This window comes from Accipiter gentilis, chromosome 31 (assembly GCF_929443795.1).
Source record: "Accipiter gentilis chromosome 31, bAccGen1.1, whole genome shotgun sequence".
NCBI lineage: Eukaryota > Metazoa > Chordata > Aves > Accipitriformes > Accipitridae > Astur > Astur gentilis.
The window spans coordinates 3630861-3653698 of NC_064910.1; the positions used below are offsets into that span (position 1 = coordinate 3630861).

Genomic DNA, 22838 nt, shown 5'->3' on the forward strand with positions numbered 1-22838 from the left:
GTACCTGTATCACACAGCTGTACCTGCAGCACACAGCTGTACCTCCATCACCCAGCTGTACCTGCATCACACAGCTGTACCTGTATCACACAGCTGTACCTCCATCACACAGCTGTACCTGCATCACACAGCTGTACCTGTATCACACAGCTGTACCTGCAGCACACAGCTGTACCTCCATCACACAGCTGTACCTGCAGCACACAGCTGTACCTGTATCACACAGCTGTACCTGCAGCACACAGCTGTACCTCCATCACACAGCTGTACCTGTATCACACAGCTGTACCTGCAGCACACAGCTGTACCTACTCGCCTCTCCCTCCCAGAAGTGGGTCGCTTCTCCTCATGCGTTAAGGTAAAGGTATCACCTTGATGTTGGAAGATAGACCACAAAATTTACAATTGGCAATTGCGGTGGCAGGGCATGGGAGGTTTCAAAGTTCTACAAGGGTTTCTGATATGGAGGGATGAAAACGAGATAACAGCACCCTTTAAATTAATGTAAAAAAAAAAAAAAGAAAAGTTCAGCCTGCATTACTGAAGAAACACATTTGACCTTGTGGGTTTTACAGCAGTGTGAGAAATCCTGCTGCACATTTATCTCAAGCACACACAAATATCGAATATTATGTCCTTCAGCTAGAAAGTTTTTTGGGTAGAGGGACTGTGTGCAGAAACTGGCCATCCTCCAGTATGTGCTGCACAGCGCTGGGCTAGGTTGCAACCAGCAATGCTGTGCAGTAAATTTTCCATTTTTTTTAATGACACGAGAAGTTTTGCACAAGGTCTGTTAGATTTCTTCCTCTTCTGTCAGAAGTGCAAGCCATTACCCAAGACTATCTTCAGAGACTCAGGGCTGTGAAGTCTAGCTATATTTGATTATTTGTTCTATAATAGGATCCCAAGGGATAAAAACCAACCCAGCAACTGCAATACTTCTGGAACAGAAACTATCTCTCTGTCTTTAAGCGGGAACACTCTTTGGAAATACAAGCCAGTAATTTATTTATTCTCTGTAGACAAAGCGTCCCATGCAAGGTTTAAAATGATGCTCTTTTGTGTGCTGACTGCTGAAGTAATTTCTCAAAGCAGCTTTAAAGAATAGGAGGGCTACAATAAAATAAATATAAGCTTTTAGAAGATGCTTGGATTTACTACAGTAAATGTACTTGGAGTATCTGATATCTCTGCTCCCAAAGTTCTTGTTTGCACTCTTTAGCTGTCACAGACCGGTAAGAAAGCAGAAATACCTTAAATGTTAAGACATGGAAGAGCTAAAATGAAGCATAGTTGTTATCACAGAGACAACATCCACTGATCTTCGAAGAGTAGCGTCTGAACTATGATTCCAGATCCCAGTCTCCTGTATACCACCGGTTCCAACTATACGCTCTGTTTAAAAGGGCGTTTGTCACGTACAGGATGAAAGGATCCATCCTGCCAAGATGTTCATCCAGGCAGAATCCATGGAAGCTAAGGGAGGCTGGCCATATGGCACCATCAGGTCAAACATACTAGATAAATTCCGCTGGCAACAATAGAAAAGCAGACCAAATGCCCCCGATAAACAGCTTCTTTCCCCAATGGGAAGGGACCGTTGTGGGAACTGTGGTAGGTGTGCACGCCGGAATTCACCTGCAGCACCAGAAAAATACTTCAGTGTTTCTCTCACTCTCTAATTAAGAAATATCGCTGCTGTCACCGTTATATCAAATTTTAAAGCTCTTCACGAAATTGCAGAACTCTCCTTTCCCTGTGGCGCACTGAAACAATAGCTCTAATGATCCCAGCATACTGTGTCAATATGCATTTGAAGGTGTCTAAAGGTCAGTGACAGAATACAATAGCCATTGTGGGGCTCTGGAGAAACAGCTATTGTGCAGCAGTGAGCACTTTGAGCCCCTTTAATTGGCAGCTCTGCACATGCAAAGTAACTATGTGAACTAAATCCCTGTATAATGAACAATTAATATTCCTATGTGGTAGCAGCTTTTCTAATTTTTGCTTATAATTTAAATACCTTGGCAAATCTTCATTAGAAAAACCTTGTGTGACCATTTAAGGCATAGAAGCAAAAATCTTTGGAAAGAAGGAGATGCATATATTCAGTCCCATCTGCACGTTAAAAAGCAGATGAGTCTGACAGTCATTCCATTTTGTTTACAAGAACGGCTTCCACTCTACATGCTTAGCCCTGGCACAAATTTCTACACTCAAGCTACTACCCCTCAGATAACAGAGAGCTTTAATGAACTTGCTGATCTACCCTTTGCTCTACTAACAAAAGGAAAAATAAAGAATTGATTTTTAGCCCTTCTTAGTCCACTGAGCGTTTTACTAAACTTTTGAGACTAAAAGAACTGTGTTCTCTAAAGAGAGAAGATGACTTACTTCAACTGCTAAGCCTAGTCTTGCTAGTCAAAGCCTCGAGTCCCATTCTTCCCATCGTGGCTTTGGGCAAGATATTCAGAGGTGAGTTGACACTAAACCACTTTGGGTGCCTGGAGATTAAACATCACATCCAGCACTTTTTCTCTCTGAGTCTGGCAAATGCTCTCAGCCTTCTGGTGTCACGTTGCCAGACCCTCTGCCGATGCTGCTCAGAGCACTTCAAGCAAAACAAGGACTGTAAGGAGCTGATAATTTACTGTGATGTCTCTCGTGAGACGCAGATTGGGTTTGAACCTCATGTAATCAGCAGTTCAACTTAAACCCCTTCATGCCTCCTCCCATCTGTAAAATGGGACTAAGTTAAAACTCCTCCTTGCGCCGTGGGAATTCGTTAATGACTCCAGCGTTACAAAGCTGTACATTTCTTTGAGAGCAATCAGTCCTTTTCCATGGCTTTAATATTAAAAAAAAAAGACAAGATTTGGAATGGGATGTTAGTATGCAGTCCCAGTAGTGATTTATTGCAAATGTCCAAGTATTATGAATTCATTTAATATTTAGTGTAATAGCAGCCATCCTTCACAAGAAATTAATTTAATATTTATACGGCTGTCCAAGACAGTCCTTTCTTCAGCAGTTTCGCTGTAAATCAACGAGGCATTAATGGGCATAAATGCCGCAGAGAAATGTACACCGATTGGTTACAGACTCTGGGGGTTTTGAAGAGAGATAAGAAGTTTACAGAGGACATATCTGACGACTTTCAGGAATTAAGTTTTTGAATGGAGAAAAAAGATGCTTTACTTTTTTCATTCACAGATGGCTGTTTTATTGTTTTCTAGGAAATCTGCAATCTACTGAAACAGCTGTGTAATTATTGAGTTTTCTTTGTCTAGTAGCTACACTTCCAATTGACTGCAAACTGTGTTTGACGTCCCTACCTCCTGAACCTGCCAAGGTCAGACCTTCGCATCTGTGTTGATGGATGGCTTCACAGTATGGACAGCACTCCTCCCATCTCCTGGTTACTGCCCACATTTTTAACTGAATTTAAATCATCACCTTTGTGTTGCTCAGGATTTATTCTAGGAGATTTAGAGTCAAGACTTCCAAACCACTAATTTCACAAGGATCAATAGCTTGTTCAAAAAAAAAAGCAGAAGAGTGAAATTAGCTCTTTCAAATAAATCCCAGGCTGTTTCTAGTTAAGAAAAAAAGCTCTGTGAACACAGACAGTACAGGCAGGTCAGAATTTCTTACTTCTCTAGCAAAGCCTACGCTTGAGACTCCATTCCTACGGTGTAGCAGGAAGGAATCTCGGTGGAAATCAGTGCCTGGCAGCACAAGGCTGGAAGGAGCAGCATTTCCATGTGAAGTGTTCACCTGGGGCAGCCAGCACTCGGGAAGGTGCGAGTTCCCCTTGCTCTGTCGCTGTGGGAACGTTTGGAGAAGCGAATACAGTCTGAGCTTAAGAACTCATGAAGGACTAGATGAAAATTAAAGTCTCAGATATGTAAATGTTGAAATATTTTGCTTCACAGTAATTGGGGATGATTTTTCCCCTCATTAATAACCCCACTTGAAGATAATAACTAGCTCTTCTTTCAGCTTCAGGGATGAGATGAGCACAGAATGCAGCTACTTCGTTGATGACTGAGTGATAACAGAGTCCCCTGTCTGCAAAGTAATAATCATGCCATAATCCAAATACCAATTATATGTACTGCCTATATTAATACAGATCTTTTCTTTTTTTTAACCACCCTAATAAACAGAAAATTCTGTTTTAGTTTTCTTCATCTGCAGCTCCTAATACTTAATTTCCTAACTATCTAGGCTCATTAAATAAATGAGGAAACCTTACCACAGCTGATAGAAAAACTGGCTCCAGCCATTGAAATGAGGTAATTTCCCATGCAACACCAGTTACCTCGATAGATAAGAGAGCCAGAGGGAGAAAAAGGTTTCACTTAAAAGTGAAGAAAAGAGAAACAAAACTGTTTAAATGCTGACCTGAGCTCTACAGAACAAATAAGGAACTCATCTATCAGTCAGTGCCCCCAAATCACTACTATTGCTTGTTTAACTTGGTCAGTACTTGTTTTCAGTACATTTAAGTTAATGTCTGGAGAACAGTACATTTTTATTCTGATTCCAATGTGGCTACTCGTTATTGATGCTTGCATTTAAAAAGTAGGTGGTATTTGGGATTACACTTTCTAGGAAAAAAGCTATTCGGGTTTTTAAAATCTGAAAAATTATTGGACTTGAGATTTTGATAATTATTTAAAAGGCACAAAAACCCAAACCAGCATCTTCTCAAAGGAAAGCTTCAGGTCTGGAATGTCTTTGGATATGTATTTATCATTTGCAGTTTGCCACTATTTCTCCTGAGGCATTGATGACATACTGAACAAGACAACAGTAATTACTTACTACACAATTACTTCTGATTTTAGGGAAAGACTAGTTTTGTATCATACATTGTATGGAAATACTTGCCAAAGCTTTAGTTCTTAAGGGACACAACTGCTCCTGGCCAGAAGTCTATTATTATAATCTCAGTATACAAGTTAAATGCCAAGGAACAAAAAGGATTTTAGGATCATAATATCATTAGCTTTTAAATGCCAGTGATAGTAATATGCATACGTACATGCACAAACATATTAGTTATGGTCACTAATTTGAAGATAAATAGTATTAAAGCCAGGAGAAAAAAAGTAAAATATCTTGCAGCTGGACCTGGTTGGGAATTTCAGATGTTTTGAAAACAAAACCGAGAAGAAGGAACTAGTGTTCAGGTCCCAGTACAGCAAAGCACACAGGCACGTCATCATGTGCTGCTGTTGAACTGGGGCGGATGCAAGGCTCTAGAGACTACTAGAAGAGAAAAAGAGGGAATCTAAAAATATATTTGAATATTCAATTTAGACGGAATATTAGATCTTTCAAACACTGGAACAAAGTTAAAAGCTAGCTCAAAAGGGAAAAAAAAACTTGAAGAGGAAGCAGAGAGTCTCAGCTCTCAGTGAGCTTCCTGCAGGCTGCTGAATTCAGACCAGGCAGAAAGCAAAAGGACTGCTAACACAATTAATGGGGAATGAGGGACAGATGATCTGCTGCGCTGATATTGTCTTTTTTCTGTGTTTGATGGAGGGAGAAGCTGATGGATGGATAGTTTTGTATTTCATTGCTTTTCCTGGCCTGGTATGTAGGGAATAGGTGACGGTTATGAAAAGGATGGAAAGTCATTAAGATACACAACTTACTCCATGCCCCGATAACAGTTTTCAGTGATATTTTTTAGTGGGAACAGCTGAAATGGAGCACGAGGGAACTGAAAACTACTGCTGTGATGAAGTAACTCAAAATTGTGTCCTGACAAAGTGAAACGCAAGGACAACACCAAAGAAGGTGATGAAACCACGGTTCTCGTGAAGCCCTTGGCAACATTTCCACTTATTTCCAAGGAGCCACTATCTCTAAAACCATGCTCAGATGGATGTGTTTTAGTCCTGATTTTAGTCCATCTCTTCCTTTGAAGTGCGAGCAACCTCTTTGGGAACACAAAAGAAGGGAGCAGGCATGATATCCTTGCACACATTTGACATTCAGCTCCCTTCTTCATGCCGCAATCCACTGGATATTTGATTAGCCTACAAGTAAGGGAACTTCAGCACAAAGCACTGAGATTTCCCCTTCTCTGCTCCGCTCTCCTGCCTGCCGCGCAGCCTATAGAGAGGCGTAAAGCATACATCATTTCCCTGGGGAATGTGGGCTCCCATCTCATTTGGGGAGAAAACAACCCAGGAGTTTCATGCAAGTGCTTCAAGTGTGGGATGCCCAAGCATGAGCAAGATTTCCTGCTCAGTCGCATAAGAGATCCTCATCTTTTATTTCTGGAAGGAAACCTTGGCACCCTGCAGAGCTGGGCACGTGCCCTGAATCTCAAGTGGAAGCAGGTAACTTCCTCAGACTGAAAAAAACAAGATCCAAGCCACCCTTCCCTACCAGTATCTCCCACTGGCTTAGACACCTGTTCTGCTGGTCAGATTTTGTGAACCCCATTTTCTAGGCACTTAATTCTACCCCCACATTAAATGGGAATGATGAATTCCAGTACAAAGCAAGAGCCTTAAAGGTAACAAACCTCCGTACTCAGCAAAAGTTAACAAAGTCCATTGTGAAACGAGCCAAAAAGCAAATGCAGTGTGCGCTCTGGGAATACAAATCCCAAATATTCCCATGCTACCAGTGACTCTAAACGGTCTATTCTCACACAGAAAGGGAGTCACTCCTAAAACCTGATGCTCAGCAATGTCCAGAAGGCAAAAGAGAAGATTGGGAATTGTTCGGAAAAGTCTAGAGAAAGAGGTGAAAACCACCTGCAGAAAACAACGCTGTGGGAAGCCCTGCCATACCTACCTTCCCGAATGCTGTGTCCTGTTCTGGCCACCGCAGCTGGAATAGGATATTGCAGAAATATGAACAGCACAGAGAAGGGCAGCAAGGACCATGAGAGGGGTGCAACAACTCCTGTACACTGGAGATGTCTGCTTGGAAAGCAGACAACTGACGGGAAATATGATAGTGGCTTACAAAATCCCTGCCTGCACAGAAAAGGTAACTTGGGAACAGATCGGTTATTTCCCACAATACAGGAATTAGGGGGAACCTAATGAGATTATCAGGCAAAGCGTTGAAACTAAAAAATAGGAAGCACTTTTTCACACAACACATAATTAAATGGAGACATACTGCACACAGTACTGTGGGAGCCAAAAGTATGAACAGGTTCAAAGGGGATTAGACAAATTAATGGAGAACAGATCTAGCAAGGGCTATTAAAATAATGGTATGGATCCAACCTCTGCTTCGGGAAGTCCCAACAGGTAAATGAAACAGCACTTACAGCATACACAGGGTGACTCCACCTCGTTACAAAGAGATCATAAAAACAGTGAGAATGATTGCTATGATAAAAAAAAAATTAGCTATTTGGGCAAGAGCATAGGAAACAGGACAAAGCCAGGACTGAGCCCTCCCCTGTGCCCTCCCAGCTTTGGGAAATCAGCTGCTCAGAGACTTCCTCGGCTGCAGGGGTCTGAGAGAGGGCAAAAGGCAGCCGGCAGGATGAAGTGTCAGCCAAGGAAGAGACACAAAAGGTTAGGACCCGCAACCCCAGAGCAATTCACAGCCCTGCAACTGCTATTTGGATTCCTCAGCTCCGCCTCTGCTGTGCAAAACATCGTAGATCGAGGGCTGCAGCACTCGCCCTGCACCGAGGAGCCACAAAAATATGGATGATGGGGCTGACAAGGCCCTGTTGCTTCCCGGAGCCCAGCTTGCTTCCTAACGTGGCTTTGCACTGTCTTTGTACGTACCAAGGGCTTCCTCCGAGCTACCATGGGGGTCTCCTACATAATCCCATGCCGTGCCTCAAAGACCTACCCTAAACTGAAGCCCAGCAAATGTTAAACCTTTGTGTTAATATAAATCAAGTAGGACTAGATGATTTAGGCAACTCTGGTAGACTAACTGTACTTTCCAGAGAATTTAAGCAAAACAGCTGGACCGAATATGAGCATCCTTCTGAAACTTTAGGTTCATCTATTCAAACTAGAGGAGAATCTATCACAGCTTCTCTGACAGCACAGGATTCTGAAATGAGCTGTTAGACAAACTGCGTGGAATTAGTGTTTTTAAATAAGATGATTTAGACTGACTGGTTAGCTTGCTGCTCCTTGTCTCTCATAAGGAAGCGAACAAGATTTACCGGTCCTGGGGAGCACCAGGAGCAACACTCACATTTTGCAGAAAGGCAGAGCAAGCTCACTCATTGAACACCTGAATGAGAGAGAATCAATGACAGAAGTCAGGATGTGCTTTGACATACTCTAATCTTACACGTAGTTAGCTCTGGCTCTCCCCATTCACAAGGGATGGATTTCATTTCAGAAGCAAACAGTTAAAATTGCTTGGTCTTGCTCTGTAATCTTTTTAAATGACAGGCAAGTGAGACTTGTATTTTTATGGAAAACAGAAACATGTGGGTAAAAGGTTTGGATTAGTGGAGGTCATCTTGTCCCTTGTCGCCGATGTATCTATTCCCGCTTGGTTGATATTGTTCCAGCAGCTGTGCCACCTCAGGCTGCAATTTCAGCACTTCCAACAACCTAAACGGTATAGGGCGGGCCTGCACTCAGAGGGAAGATTGCTTGTGGAAAATTCAGGCATCACAGGAGGTATAGCCTTCTCTCCAAATCAATTCCTCATGGAAGAGAAAAAGGGCGGTCTGTGGACAATGAACAATTGCCAGGATTTGCATGTACTAGACACTGGAACACATTACAGTGAAATAATTCCTACAAAGAATTCATCAGTTCATAAAAGATGCATTTAGCTAGACACTGAGGAGTCAGCTGAGACTGACAGAACATATCACACCCGCATGGACTGTGGCCTAGAGGTGACGAAAGCAGAAGCTCTTCTTGCTCAGGCAACGTATTTCTGAAAACGAGCTGGGCTTTGCACTGCTGCTGGACCGGGTGAGGAGCAGGAACGAGACGGGCCCTGACGGTTCTCAGATGGTCTGACATTGTAGAAGCAGGTCCTTGACACCACCAAAGCCAGGAGCATGAAAATTTCACTCTCTCTGAAGGCTGCCCTCCAGTTTTGGCAGCTCCCACAGCATCAAATCTGAGCACCTCAAAAAAAGATTCATCATGTATTTCACGCATTAAAATATTAGGTCTTGCCCCTGCATCCTCCTGCCCTCGTGACAGCATGTCTCGAACAAGGCAAGTGATGCTTCATTAGCATCAAGAAGAGAAATACCAACGTGCTCGAGCCGACGGCTTCTTTTTTGGGAACAAGGGGAAGCTCAGCGTCTCGTCGCCCGTGGGCGTGCAGGGAGCCCCAGGTGCTCCATATCCACGGGCATCGCAGTCCTCGCCGCGCTCAGCAGCACGGCACAGGGACAGAGCTCTGGTCCGGTGCACTGAGGTGCGATCAGTTATTACGGGGCATAAGCTTTGCAAGCAATGCAGCTGAGATTTCTGCAACCTTCCCCGTCAGCTGTGCTACAGGCATTTTTGGTCCTACTATGTTTCCAAGCAATGCCCTGTGAATTACTCGTGGGACGCACTGAGTTGGCTGTAGTCCTTTTCTCTTATAGGGACCAATTGATCACGTATGCTCTTTAAAAAATGAAGAAAAAAATCCCAGAATCATTTTAAGGATTGCAAAGTAAGTGGCTGTCAGTGTCAGAGGAATGCCCGGGCATGGAAATGACAATTTCTTTGATTAAGTGACCAAGGCAATGCGGCTTTCCAAATGTCACAACACTTGGGTTGTAATTACTAGTAAGCTTTGCAATAGCACAAGGCTTGCTAGAAGCTGCTCAAGCCCTGGCAGCATTTGTAGTAAGAGCATCCTCTCTTCAGCGAAAATTGGATTTCATCTTTTTTCCTAGTTTTGTCTTTTTGTTACTTAAAAAATAAAAATGGAGCCATCAAAGACCATTTGCTAAAAAACCCTCCCAGTATCCTTCTACTAAAGTCGGGTCTTTAGGAGTATAAAAGTCCCCGTTCTTAAATTAAAGAGCTGAGCAAGAAGGATCATCAATGAAAAATACAGCTAACCAAAAGGAACAACTAGGGATAAGTAGGAAAGGGAGTCAACAGCACTGGGGCTTTTTTTCCTTTTGCGCTAAGCCTGGTTTTACATTGCAATCCTATCGCTCCATTCTATCTTCCATTCCTTTGTCCGTTTTATCCAGTTTTTTTCCCCTGACACGACCTGCAGGTATGACCATATAATTAAATGCAATTGAGTTGCTCTGATCTAAGGAATTACCACCTGTCACGTGTGCCACCTAAGCCAACGTTCTCCATTTCCTCATCCTACCCCAACGGTGAGACAAAACACGTTAGCTCAAACATCAGGGTTAAGCTGATTTGGGTAACCCCAAGATGTCCAAGGACATGCTTTATGCCAAACCTGGTAGTAGAATAATTTCAGTGGTGCAGCCAGTGAGGGGCATCTCAGACGGGTTACACACATAGTCACATCTGTAACCTCAAGAGCTCTCTGGACACGAATTTGTTGCTTGTCTGGAGCGTGCTACACAACGAGGCAGTGACATCTGGTTGGTGTTTTCACATGCGACTACTGCAGAAATAATTAGCAATGGCAACACACATACAGCATATTCCTCTTTACTCTGCCAGCTAGTTAACTGATGCAGAAGAGGCCAGCCTGACCTGAAATAAAAGCTGGATCCTTCCCGCTAACAGAAAGAAATGGTCAATTTTAACACATGAGCTCAGAATGCCTCTGTGAAGATGTTGGGCACATACACCCCACATCTGAAAATGATGGAAACCATATAAAGATAAAATCACTACCACACTGGAGGAGAAATGACAGCTTTGTCATAGTAGTCCATCTCCGAGCCCACCCTCCATAGATGAAGATGAAAACCCTTTTACACAAGTCAGATAACAGTGCGAGATTTCTCCTTGACCGCAGTGGTCAATGGTCTGTACCGACTGCCAGCCTTTCTTATTTTCATTTTAGCAAAACAGTGTGGGTAAACATTGACTTAGAATTGCCTCATCTTCAATTTGATCATGGTTGATTGGAATGTCTCTGCCGATAAAGATAACAGAATTAGTTGTCCATTAGTTAAGCAATCATGACTTCTATTCAAGCTCCTGTACTATGATTACTTTGCTGTATCTGACAATCTTCCCACAGCAGAGCAGGCAGTATGATGAATATCTCGCACAAGTTTGTTCTTTCAACTTCTTCCTGCTAGGACAGCAATGTGTCTGTTTGAAGGGTGCCTTCCAGTCTTGAACTCTCTCTTTTTTTAACTCAGCAGCATACATGCAAGAATTCAAACTGCAGTTAACCAGATGCTACCAGTTGCTTTGCAATGTTTTCCAGTTAACGATTTTCTGTCAAACCAAGAGACATTTCAAGTAGGTACCAACAGGGCTTGTCTCAGTTGCAGTGCTAGTCAATCTTTTCATTAATTACTTGGTAAGTGAGCTAGAGAGTGCGCTTCTAAAACCAGCAGTGGGCACTGAGCCGATGAAGTCTGCAAGCAGTTGGAAGGTGGACTGGTTTTAGCTGGGACAGAGTTAATTTTCTTCGTAGTAGCTCATATGGTGCTATGTTTTGGATTTTCGACCACACAAGGGTAATAACACACCTTGTTTTAGTTATTGCTGAGCACTGCTTGCACAGTGTCTAGGCCTTTTTTGTTTCTCTTGCTGCCCCACTAGTGAGTCGGTTGGGGGTGCACAAGAATTTGGGAGGGGACACAGCTGGGACAGCTGACCCCATCTGACCAGAGGGATATCCCATATCATATGACATCCTGCTCAGCAATAAAAGATGGGGGAAGAAGGAGGAAGGGATGACATTTGGAGTGATGGCGTTTGTCTTCCCAAGTCCCCATTCGGTGTGCTGGAGCCCTGCTGTCCTGGAGATGGCTGAACTCCTGCCTGCCCATGGGAACTGGGGAATGAACTCCTCGTTTTGCCTCGCTTGCACATGCAGCTTTTGCTTTACCTGTTAAACTGTCTTTATCTCAATCCATGAGTTTTCTTACTTTTACCATTCTGATTTTCTCCCCCTTCCCACTGTGGCAGGGAGTGAGTGAGCGGCTCGGTGAGGCTAAGCTGCCTGCCAGGGTTAACCCACAACAGAAGCATAACCAGGGTAAGAATTCAGAACAATTTTCCTAAAATGGAAAAATGATCCCAAATCACCATGTAAATCTGTAAAGACAAGCATGGCATGCTGCTGTTAGGAAGGAGAAATCAAATGCACAGATGCAAAATGAGGAGCGACTGGCCAGCCAGCAGCTCTGCAAAAAGGGACGTGGGAGTTACACCGGATCACAAACTTGGCATGAGTCAAGATGCTGCTGCAAAAAAGGCAAACTTCATCTGGAAACATATTAGCAAACGTCTTGTATATAAGCCATGGGAAGTGCTTATTCCATCCTAATTGGCACTAACAAGGTCTCAGCAAAACTCCACCCTGGGGCACTGCTCTTTAAGACCCCAGCAAGCTGAAGACTGCCCAGAGATGGGCTGAAAGTGTAATGGGAGGCCTAGAAAGCATTACCTGTGAAGAAAGGTTAGGAGCTGGCCTCAGTGAGGTTGAAAGAAGAGAGTTCTTGAGGACTGAACACATTGTTAGTTCTCTAATACATGGAAGACGGTCAGGAGAAAGCTGATCAGCCGTTCATCTGGAGCAGGACATGAAGAAGCAAGATTCATTTGTAACCATAAAAGAGTCAGGAGGGATAACAGGGAATTTTCTGGCCTTAGGAATATGAAAGGACAGGAATAGATTGCTCAGGGAAATTATGGAATTATCTTAATTGAATGATTTTAAGAAAAGTTAGACATCTGTGGTGCGTAGCCAGCATGCATCTGACTTTATCATGGCTGGTGAATGGAAACCCATCCCAGGCCTGTGGGACCACCGTCCTTCCTCCCCCCTCTGTGCCACCTTCCCTGCTGGCCAGCTCTATCTCTGGGCCAGGTTGTGTCTCAGCCTGCCAACCAGGAGTATCTGGCTTAGATATAAAACCTGTCCAGAAAAATGTAACGAGTTGGAAAATCAGTTCTCTCTTTCATGTCCTGATCAAAGCCCAGCTTATGCGTTCCCCTTGCCACAGCAGGCACCATCGTGTTGATAGGATTTGCCCGCTCGACCTCCCCCCTTTTCTGTCTCAAAACTTAAGATATGAAGAATAACATGATGTTGTACAGGAGGGAATAGAGATCTCTGAAGTCATCAAAAAAGCCAGCTAGTTCCATTGTAAAATATACCAGATTTGAACTGATCATGAATTTGGACTAGGAACTACAGAACAGGAAATCCACTTTACTGCAAAACAAGTTGCCAATGGACTCACATTAAATTACTTCTTCTCCCCCTGGGGCATCTGGTGACAAAGCCCAATGCCAGCCTGCTGCTAGTGTGCCGAATACAGTGAGCTGTGAGCGAAGGTTAATATTTTAGCTTCTATAGTCTTAACTTACAGAAACATATCAGTGAATATGAAACAAGCAAACAAACACATGCAAAAAAGCAAAGCAACAGGTTGAGTTCTGCCTTTATAATGAATCGGTTTTTAAAAGGTTGACTGCTTGACACCCTATATTAATTGATTACAGGCAGCCCGCAGACATAGCGTCTGAAAAGCAACTTTTGCATAGTGTACTTTCTGAATTCCTGAGACTGATCTTTTCTCCAGAGGGCATAATAAGAACGTGTTTTTTTTCAGGCCTTCGGAGACCAGCACTGACTCAGTCTGAAGGGAATTACTAGATGCTTGAGATGTTCAGTCAAAAAAATAACAACCCAGGCTGACTTTAAAGTGGCTTTACCATTTGTCAAAAGAAAAGCTGAGGTCTTGTGAATCTTTCTGCTGCTACTGCAAAATGAAAAATAAACAAAAATGTACAAAATAAGATAAATACTCCTTTGCTGTAACTTGGTTATGCCCTCGAGTTACATGATAAAAACAGAAACATACTGCAGATATCTGCTGTCTGTTATAACGTGCTGTTCCTACAGTGCTGATGTTTGTCAGAAACTGCAATTTCATTTAGTTTACGTAATTCTTCTAACAGAACTTATGGAAGTATTTTTGCATTGATGCTAGATATTTTAACCCACCTATTATGCGTAACTACAGAGAAGAGCAAGGAAAATTACCAGCACCTGTGTGACCAAAAAAAGAAACATGGGCACCAAAAAGTTGATTTTCACAGGAAAGTTCAAACTTTGTCTCCACAAAACAACTGCATTGGCACCTGAGACAGTTGTATGTGAGTGAATAATCTCTGTTGCCTCTTGGTGGTTTAAGACTTACTGGCTTGTGAATTCGTAGTTGGAACACCACTGAGGAAAGCAAATGAGTTGTGGCCACGTGGGAGGCCAAGATGCCACCAACTCTGACACATTGCAAGTTGTGTCATTGTTTTCAAGGCATCCAGCTTCTTACTGTGTTTTTCTGCTGGAATGGTTTAATCCTGCATGTCCTCCTTCCTGGGAGTGGTGGGGCAGTGGCAGCCCCACGTCGGCTCCGTGTGTTACTGCTCCAAGGCAGAAAGTGGAGGACAGGGACAGGCACAGCGTTTGCACTCTGTTATTTTTTTTACCTGTGCACAGGAGTTGGGAGCTTGATGTTATGAAGGAATAAGGGATCAAACCACATTCTTCTGGGACAGGCCAGGGAGAGGGAAGAAGCTGCGATGGGATGCTCAGCTCCAGAGTTGTGTGGTCTGGGGTGGGGATTGGCCCCTATGATCCCTCAACAGCCGGGACGTGTCAACGTCTCCCATCGATACCACAAGAGTGCTTACATTTCACCCGATTAATCCAAGGAGATGCTTGCCATCCCCTCCCACAGCCTGGTCCCATCCAGCCATCTGGTCCTGCGTGATTCCTTCTGCAGGCAGGGGAACGCCATGGGAACGCCGGTGCCGGGATGCTCACACGCAGACATGCACCCGCACTCGCGCACACACACGCCTCCAGCCTTCTGCTTCCAGCGCTCCCTTGCATGCTCTTTCTTTTGTCAGTTCTACTTTCTTCCCTAAGAAGCACTAAGGATTTAGTAAAAGCCTCTGGGTCCTCTGTGTTATAAAATCAGGTCTCTACAGGTGCCAGGAGAACGCTGTGCCTTGGCATCCAAACAGCTTTGTCTCCAGTTAGAAGATAAACTGAATTTCCTCTTGAAGCTAAAGCACTCTCCTTCTTCTCTTCCCCTGGATCCGCTTCCCCTTACGGCCGCAGAATGCAGCATAGAACCACTCGAAACGACGTTAGAGAAATCCACTGTGGACACTTGAGAAATCCTGACAGCACTATGAGGCAGATAAGCAGAGGCGGGGGGAGAGGAGAGAGAAGAGGAATAGCTTTCGGAGACTGCTTGGCAGTAAAGTCAACGCTTGAAATATCTGTGGGGAGTTTGAAAGCATTTCCTAACATCAAAAATGCGAAGAAGAAAAAGAAATTTTGATCAATGGCTTATTGCCCTTGATCTAAGCAAAAGAATCCTAGCCAGTCAGAAATAACAGAAATCTGTTTAATTGTAAAGCTGAAGTTTTCTATGTTTTGACAGCTGGGGCTCATGCTTTTGGCAGGGTTATTTGCCAGCCTTGAAATATTCATCAGCGACTTGCCAGGTTTTTGTCCTTTCAAATTGAACTCTAACGATGAAGGAGAAGGTGCCGGAGAGATTTTAAGCATGAGTTCTCTGCCCTAAACCAGAACTTTGTGGCCTGAATTCACATGACCAGAAAAAGAGGTTTCCACTCCCTGGCCAAGTTTCTGGTGAATCACTTGCTGGTCACAGAGCCAAGATTCGCTTTCTGGAGCATGGGAAGCAGTGGTTCGTTTGTGATGAAGACAGTCCCCTTGCCTTTGTTGAGAGGAAATGGATTAACAGTATGTATTCTGTGCACAAGTCTTGAGAGAACTGCACTAAAACATTCCAGATTAAAGCATCCTTACTGAGGAACAAACTGGAACACACGTTAAACTGAAAAGTCAAATCTGTCCCTGAATATGATCGGTGGAACTGTGGTGTTGGTGGCTCCAGGACCGACTCGGATGTCTTACAGAGTACCCAAGCAAATTAATATCACAGAACTTATTCTTTAGCTTTCTGATGCAAACCTTCTCATTACTATTCCAATGTTGCTTCCTCTTAATGCTTTCTATATTTTGATACACTTACTCTAATAATTCAAACCAGGCTCTTCTGCTCTTGTGCAATTTGTTCGTTCTTATGTCTTGCGCTGCTTTCATTTAGTCACTTAGTTGTTATCGTTCCATTTCATACCTGTACAACTTATGGGGCTTTCTTAGGTGAACCGGTTACAAAGTGAAAAATATTGAATCATTTCATATCTGCTAGGAAGACTGAATTCCTCTTCCAAAAATTCAGGGTCAGTAATACTGACTTTGTATCTGAAAAAACTACTTCCATCAACTCTGTCCTTAGCTTCTTTGACTCATCCCAGGGTGACCACTATTTTTGTCGTGTCCTTTTATATCTACAAAGTCCTTGCAAGTGCTCAACACTTCACTTTTGAGACTGACCTTCCATTTTCTGGATAAGGAATTAAATTTCTTCAGTGGACATGAAGCGATAACAAACCCTTTTCACTCAGGGACGAGTTAGTATGAGAAGAAGTTGCAATGCAGAGACACTTTTAGTAAGTGAAAACTGAAGGTGCACTATCGTGTAGGGTCGGGTCCTTCAGGCAGTTTCAGTTGTGCCAACGGAGAGCTTAGACAGACAGCTGTAATGCGAACTAAGGTCGAAGAGCATCTCAGAGTTTACAAAGCCAGATTTTCAAAGGGCTTTTGATCTAGTCTCCAACCCTATGGAAAGCCGGGGTGGGCAACCAAGCGTGCAGGCGGTGGGTCTGCGCTGAGGGATGTTGCCTGGTAGGACCGGCACTGGGCTGAAAATCAGGGGAAGGCAGAGGAGGGCACTGGTGGAACGGGGGAGCGGTGGAGAGAGAAGTCTCTCTGCTCATGTCTATACTGGCATATAAAACAAGGCCAGGATTTAGCATCAAACCCTGGTCTGCATCCATTAACCGCCGTGGGTTTGGCTTATATCAACGAGCACTCTCCCAGGACAACGTACGGGCATGGGTTAGGCCACACCACATACCACGACTGTTCTGAGGGAGCAGTCTGGATGCAGTCACCCTATTTTGGGCAGAGAAGAAAGCTTAGAAGTGTGGATGCAAGTCATGCAGGGACACTTGGAGGGCCAGAAAACAGGCCTTGGCTTGTTCTGTTTTGTAATGTAGTCCTTACACCAGGATCATGCCAAACATACTGTATCATTTGAGGAATGCAGCTATTTTGAGCAGAAGGACCAATATTTGAGAAAGTGAGTGACAACGGTGAGAACAGACAGAGGTTTACCAATTCAGTCTTCACATACAAAACTGTTGGTGCATGTTCAAAGTAATTTTCTGGAGATGTGTCTGTTGTTGTCTTAACATCAGTAAACAGTGGCCCAGCGTTTTTTCCCATTTGTTGTGACTTGCTTATCCAGATCCTCTATATATTCTGGGGACGCAGTTACTAAATTTAAAGCTGCAAACAGATTTGTTCTCTCAGCACACTTCTAAGAAACGTTTGATTTTACATTGCCAATTTTCAAATATTTCTATATACTCTGGCTAGGTAAAACAGTAAGGAATTGGTATAGCTCAGTGATGAATTAATGGCTTGCTCGCTAGTGCAAGCTCTTATTTTCCTCTTTAGCAGATATTGGGCCAGACATTTTGGAAGAGTTTAATCAAAATCCTCATCAAAAGCCAAATGAGTGGATTTTAAAGAAAGTTTAATTACAGTGGTCAAACCACCCATCATGATTTGCTTGATTTGATTAACGTAATGAGGAGCACATTTAATGAGAAATGCATTAATTCATTCAAACAAGTGGTTTTATCAGAGGTATTAAGCAGCAGCCCAGATTATGTTCAGCAGAAACTATTATAGCAAAAATTGACCAAGGTCAAAGCAGTAGTCATGCCATAATTACAAGCTCTCAGCTGTAATCTACCAGTTGAACTTGGGCAGTGTTCATCATGACTGAAAAACCAGGGTCCTCATTTAAAAAAGCCCCCAAAACATAGGGGTTTGCTTCCATTCCACAGCTGGGATCACCATCCATTTCTTTCAGATGTTCAGAAGCTTCGGGAACTGGCATTGAATTCTCTGAGTTTCAGATGTTTACACATGCAGATATTAGTAGGAAATGATGAAGTGACAGCTCAAAGAGCCCCTGATACCACCCCCTACCCTTAAAGGAAATGACTGTTCCCCGTTTACTCTCTATTTTACCTCCCTCCTGTCCCTGTGATGTCTTCGGGACACTCCTGTTCCTAACTTGGAATCGAGTGACTTTGGGGGAGAATTATTATTTTCCTTCTGGGGAAGGAAACCTCCTTCTTGGAAAAGAAGAAAAATTGGCCTCAGGCGGGAAATATTTGAGAAAAAGAAGAGTCTCCTTTACACCTTCCTCTTTTCAACTGCCTTCTTCAGATAGATTTCAGCCCCTATATTCCAACTTTCCCCTTTGAGGACCCCTCCCCATGGCCTTTACACAGCACCCTTCACCTCCATCCTCCCCACTGGCACCCCCTTCTTCTCCAGTGCCCCCCACTATATCTCCCGGCAGCTGCTAATGCTCTTCTCTCCCCCGTGCTGCCCTGCCCATCGTTACCTCTTTGACTTCTGCCATGCTCCCTTGTCTTTATTCAGTCCCCAGCTTGTTATTGCTGTAATGTCTGTGCTACCTCTGCGTGAGCCGCCTTTCCCGCTGCTTTGTACTACGTGCGTACAGCACTGAAACAGCTTTGATTTTCAAGTGCTCTACTTCTAAGCCTGCTTGGCTGCCTGAGCACTTTTCAAGCACTGTTGCACAGTGGACTTAAAGCACTGTCTATTGCTCAGTCTTTCATCAACTACCACCAGCAGCTGGCAAAGGAGAGCAGCTTTGAAACTGTTCCCTAAATGGACAGGAGGCTGGTCAAGGAGTTGAGAAGCAGAGCACAAGGCCAGTTGCAGACAGGATCCTCGGGGCAGGTGCATACAGACAAGTGAAGACTGGTGTGGAGGCCATATTCTACCTCCTGATTAAGTCAGCAAGAGTATGACAGTAAGGCACTATGATCAGAGTGCCTAAATGAATGTAGGTGCCAAGGTTCACCTGCAGGTTTGGAAGTCTGGATCAAGACCTTCAAGAAATAAGCTGAAGTAGAGAACTAGAGATGTCAAAAAATAGACCTAAGGATTTATTTGCTGTATAAATAGAAGATGAGCAAGAAAACCATTCCTGCTGAGCTGAAAACCATAATCCTTAGGATTATTTCTGCCACTTGCCTTTGAACCACAAGGAAACGGCTAAAAATTGGAATTGGAGTCCCTTGATTTTAGAGAAATCTTGGGATGTGCCTGTGTCTGACTGCTGCACACCAACAGGAACCTGTGATTCTGGCATATAAACATTTGCACAGAGGAAAGCATTAACAGTGACAACCTCACCAGTACACTCAGCAAGGCTGCTCCTAAGGTAAAGACAATTCTGTCTTGGAACAAGCAACACAAATAGCATATACAGACCCACTACAGCAGTTGCCCCTTGATGTCACATTTGGTACCCTTGAGTGGCATCTAGGTGGGAAATCATAAAACAGAAGTTGGTAGAAGATTATATCTTAAAATACTTTTCCCCATTATCTCCCAGCCCAGCCTTCAAGCAGCCAACCAATCTTGCTAAACTCATCACCTGAAGAAAATTTCCCAAGGACCAATATATCTGACTATATCACTGATAAATGCAAGAATTGCAATTTATCTCCGTAGCCCTGAAAAGAAACATCTTCTACAACAGAACCATGAAAACCAACGGATCCTCAGCATGTCCATCCCCAAATGAAACTACTTCTTCCTACGTACCATGTGCCCTCTGTACCATAGTGAACTCACACTGACAATCAGTGTGTGAAAGAAAAACGTGATTAATAACAAGAGAATGTTTCCCAAAACAGGCATTCTCCTTTGGATCATTCAGCCCTCATCCTCAAGGGAATCCTACAAAAGAAAGTGGAAAGACTAAACTGGGATCAAAATTAATATTTTGATGGGACACCAAAAATTGTTGATTCCAACAACAATGCTAATCTTATGGCACATTACAATTTACCTCAGATACAATTTGCTAATCTCAGTTTCTCAGGAGATAATTACCTGTGCATTTCTTCTGTCTTGTGTTTGGTAGAGCTGAAGACCTTATTATCGCTCCTCTTACTAACAACCCCTCTGTTCCTTTCATCTCAAAGTACCTGACTGATTAATATAATGAAACGAACTCAGATAAATTGCTTCCGATCTTTGCTTATCTGGCAGTTTGCTAGTTATGTCCCTGCTTCTGTTTTTTGCTCCTCGGACTTGTCTGTTTTTTCCTATCAGGTATACTGATAACAGATATTGCCTCTCTCCACAGATATTCCTCCTGAGTGTTATGACTGTTCCCTATTTACCAAAAAACCTGCCCAACCAGCCTCCACTTTGGAAATATCAAGCATGGTTCCAGATATGGCTCCAGTTCTGACTCACAGATTCCTTTTTGAATAGTTATACGGCTTTAGTCTGGCATTATCCAAGCGCTCAACCGCTTCAAAGAAATATTTGCGTTTATGGAAAAAATAGGAACACAACTTAACTGGCCAAACATCAGTCACTACTTCTAGAAGGAAAGGCAGCATCGTTAACCCAGATCTTTCTAAAATGAAAGTGAAATATGACATGGAGGAGATTCAGGAATATATTGTTCAACACAGGGCAATAATGCACCACCAAATCCAGTCAGAGATGAAAATTTTTATTCTCATTTCTCTCTGATACTTCCCAGGTACTGAAGTGGCCTTTGGCAATGCTCATTGCAATGATGTAGTATATTATTTGCTTCTCCCCTTCATCCGTGGAGCAAAAAAACCCCGTAACTTTATTTCTCTGCATCCAAATTCAGTAACTTAAAGCTGTAACAGCTTGGGAAAGGTTAACCAGTATCTTAGGAAGGGACTTGATATAATTTTGCCTAAGAAATTTCAGTGTGCAGTCCCACATGAATTAAAATATATAGACCTATAGAATAGCATGCTATGTTTCAGGAAGTATTAAATAAGCCAGTACACAAAGCTCTGAGGTAATGTGCAGATCTACCACCTTCTGCCAAATACCGTACACTTCCTTGGACTTGCAGAAGTGGCAGGTATTGCTCTGCTCACACAGCATGCAGTCCTTGATGCACACTTGGAAGTCATTCTTTGTAAACAAGTACCTAAATTTCACATCCAGGGCAGAAGTTCTACACCCTTCTTCTTTCACCAAAAGGGACTCAAAGAAAATGCAAGACAGGATTAAGGAAAGGATTTTAAAACTTGTGTTCTTCATCTTGTGAAACCAGGGATTATCTGTGACCCTGACCACACGTGAGACCTGCAACCTCAGCATTACCATATATAAAGTAAATGTTTACCCTGTATGTGCCTGTCACCATGGAATAGCTCGGGGAACGTACGGAATGGATTTTTTGCAGGACCAAAGGAAAAGCAGGCCCCCACACGTCTTCATCCTACTCAGATACAAACCAGGATCTTGCTTCCAGCAGGCAGTTTGTATCAGTGGGTCCTGCTAGGCAGTACGGAGATAACCCTCAGCTTCGATAAATGGCAACTGCTAACACAATGTAAACATTTGGTAAAAGCAAAATATTTGCCAAGAACCTAAAAGGCGGAGTGCTTAAAGCAGCTCTCCCTAGTGGCTTTCCTGGCTCCTAAGAAGTTGAACCTACAGTGCATCGTACCTATGTCCCATCAAGCCATATTTAATTCCCTCCTCCGCATTTGGCTGTGCCACTGCAATGAAAGTTTGTGCAAGAAACAGCGTCAAGATGTTTCTGGAGCAGTAAAACAGCTCCTGCTGCTCACAAGCCAGCGTTTTACTGGGCCTGTGGCTGCCCCAGGGCTGGTACCACCACCAGCTTCTCCCACGTAGCGAGGCAGATGGCTTCTGCCTCGGCCACCCGGTTTCGGCGGCCAAGACCCCCCCATAACGTCTTTCTGCACCGCTGCAAATTTGCAGATCCAGCCCCCGATCGTTGGAAGAAACGCATAAACTCAGCCCATTAGCGGCTCAACTTCGTTACCCACCGGCGAGCGGGTAACGCGAGAGCCGTGTTGGGGATGGCGCGGGGTGTGTGTGTGGGGGACAAGGACGAAGCGTGAAAATAACGCGAGACAAGGATGCCCGAGCCGGCAAGCGAAGAAAAACCAGCTTCCAGCGGCCGCGGGCTCCGTCCTCGAGAGCCCCACGAGAGGGAGAGGCGGCGGGAGCGCGGGCGATGGCGGGCGCCAGCTCCCTCCTCGAGCGCGGGCGATGGCGGGTGCGCGGCGGCCCTTACCTTCTCGTTCTTCCTCTCCTCGGCCTTTCCAGCGGGGCCAGGGGTGATGGGGCCGCCCAAGGACCCGCCGCCCGCCTCACCGTTGAGGTGGGCCGCGCTGACGTTGGGTGGGGTGATGGCGGCGGCGGCGGAGGTGAGGGGGATGAGGGGCCGGCTCCCCGGGGTCGGCGGCTGGTGGCCGTGCTGAGGGGAGACGGCGGGGTGAGGCCGGATGGTGGCCGCCGGCAAACGGGAGGGCGAGCTGGGCGTCCGCAGGGGCGACACCGTGGCGGTGGGCCGCTCCGGGGCCGGCACCGGGGGGTGAGCTGTGGAGGGAGGACAGAGAACGGTTAAGCTCCCCGCGCGATGCCGGACCCGGCCCTTTGGTGGCCGTCCCCCATCGGGGCCCGACGGGGAGCTAAGCTTT

General features: G+C 44.3%; 1 protein-coding gene across 1 annotated transcript in view; it reads right to left on the bottom strand.

Moving 5' to 3' along the window:
- Positions 1-22838, bottom strand: part of SH3RF3 (SH3 domain containing ring finger 3) — a 245111-nt gene that overhangs the window by 12581 nt on the left and 209692 nt on the right. Inside the window, exon 8 of the mRNA XM_049834469.1 lies at positions 22433-22737. Coding sequence (XP_049690426.1) covers positions 22433-22737 — 305 coding nt within the window. The remainder of the gene's footprint in view (positions 1-22432; positions 22738-22838) is intronic.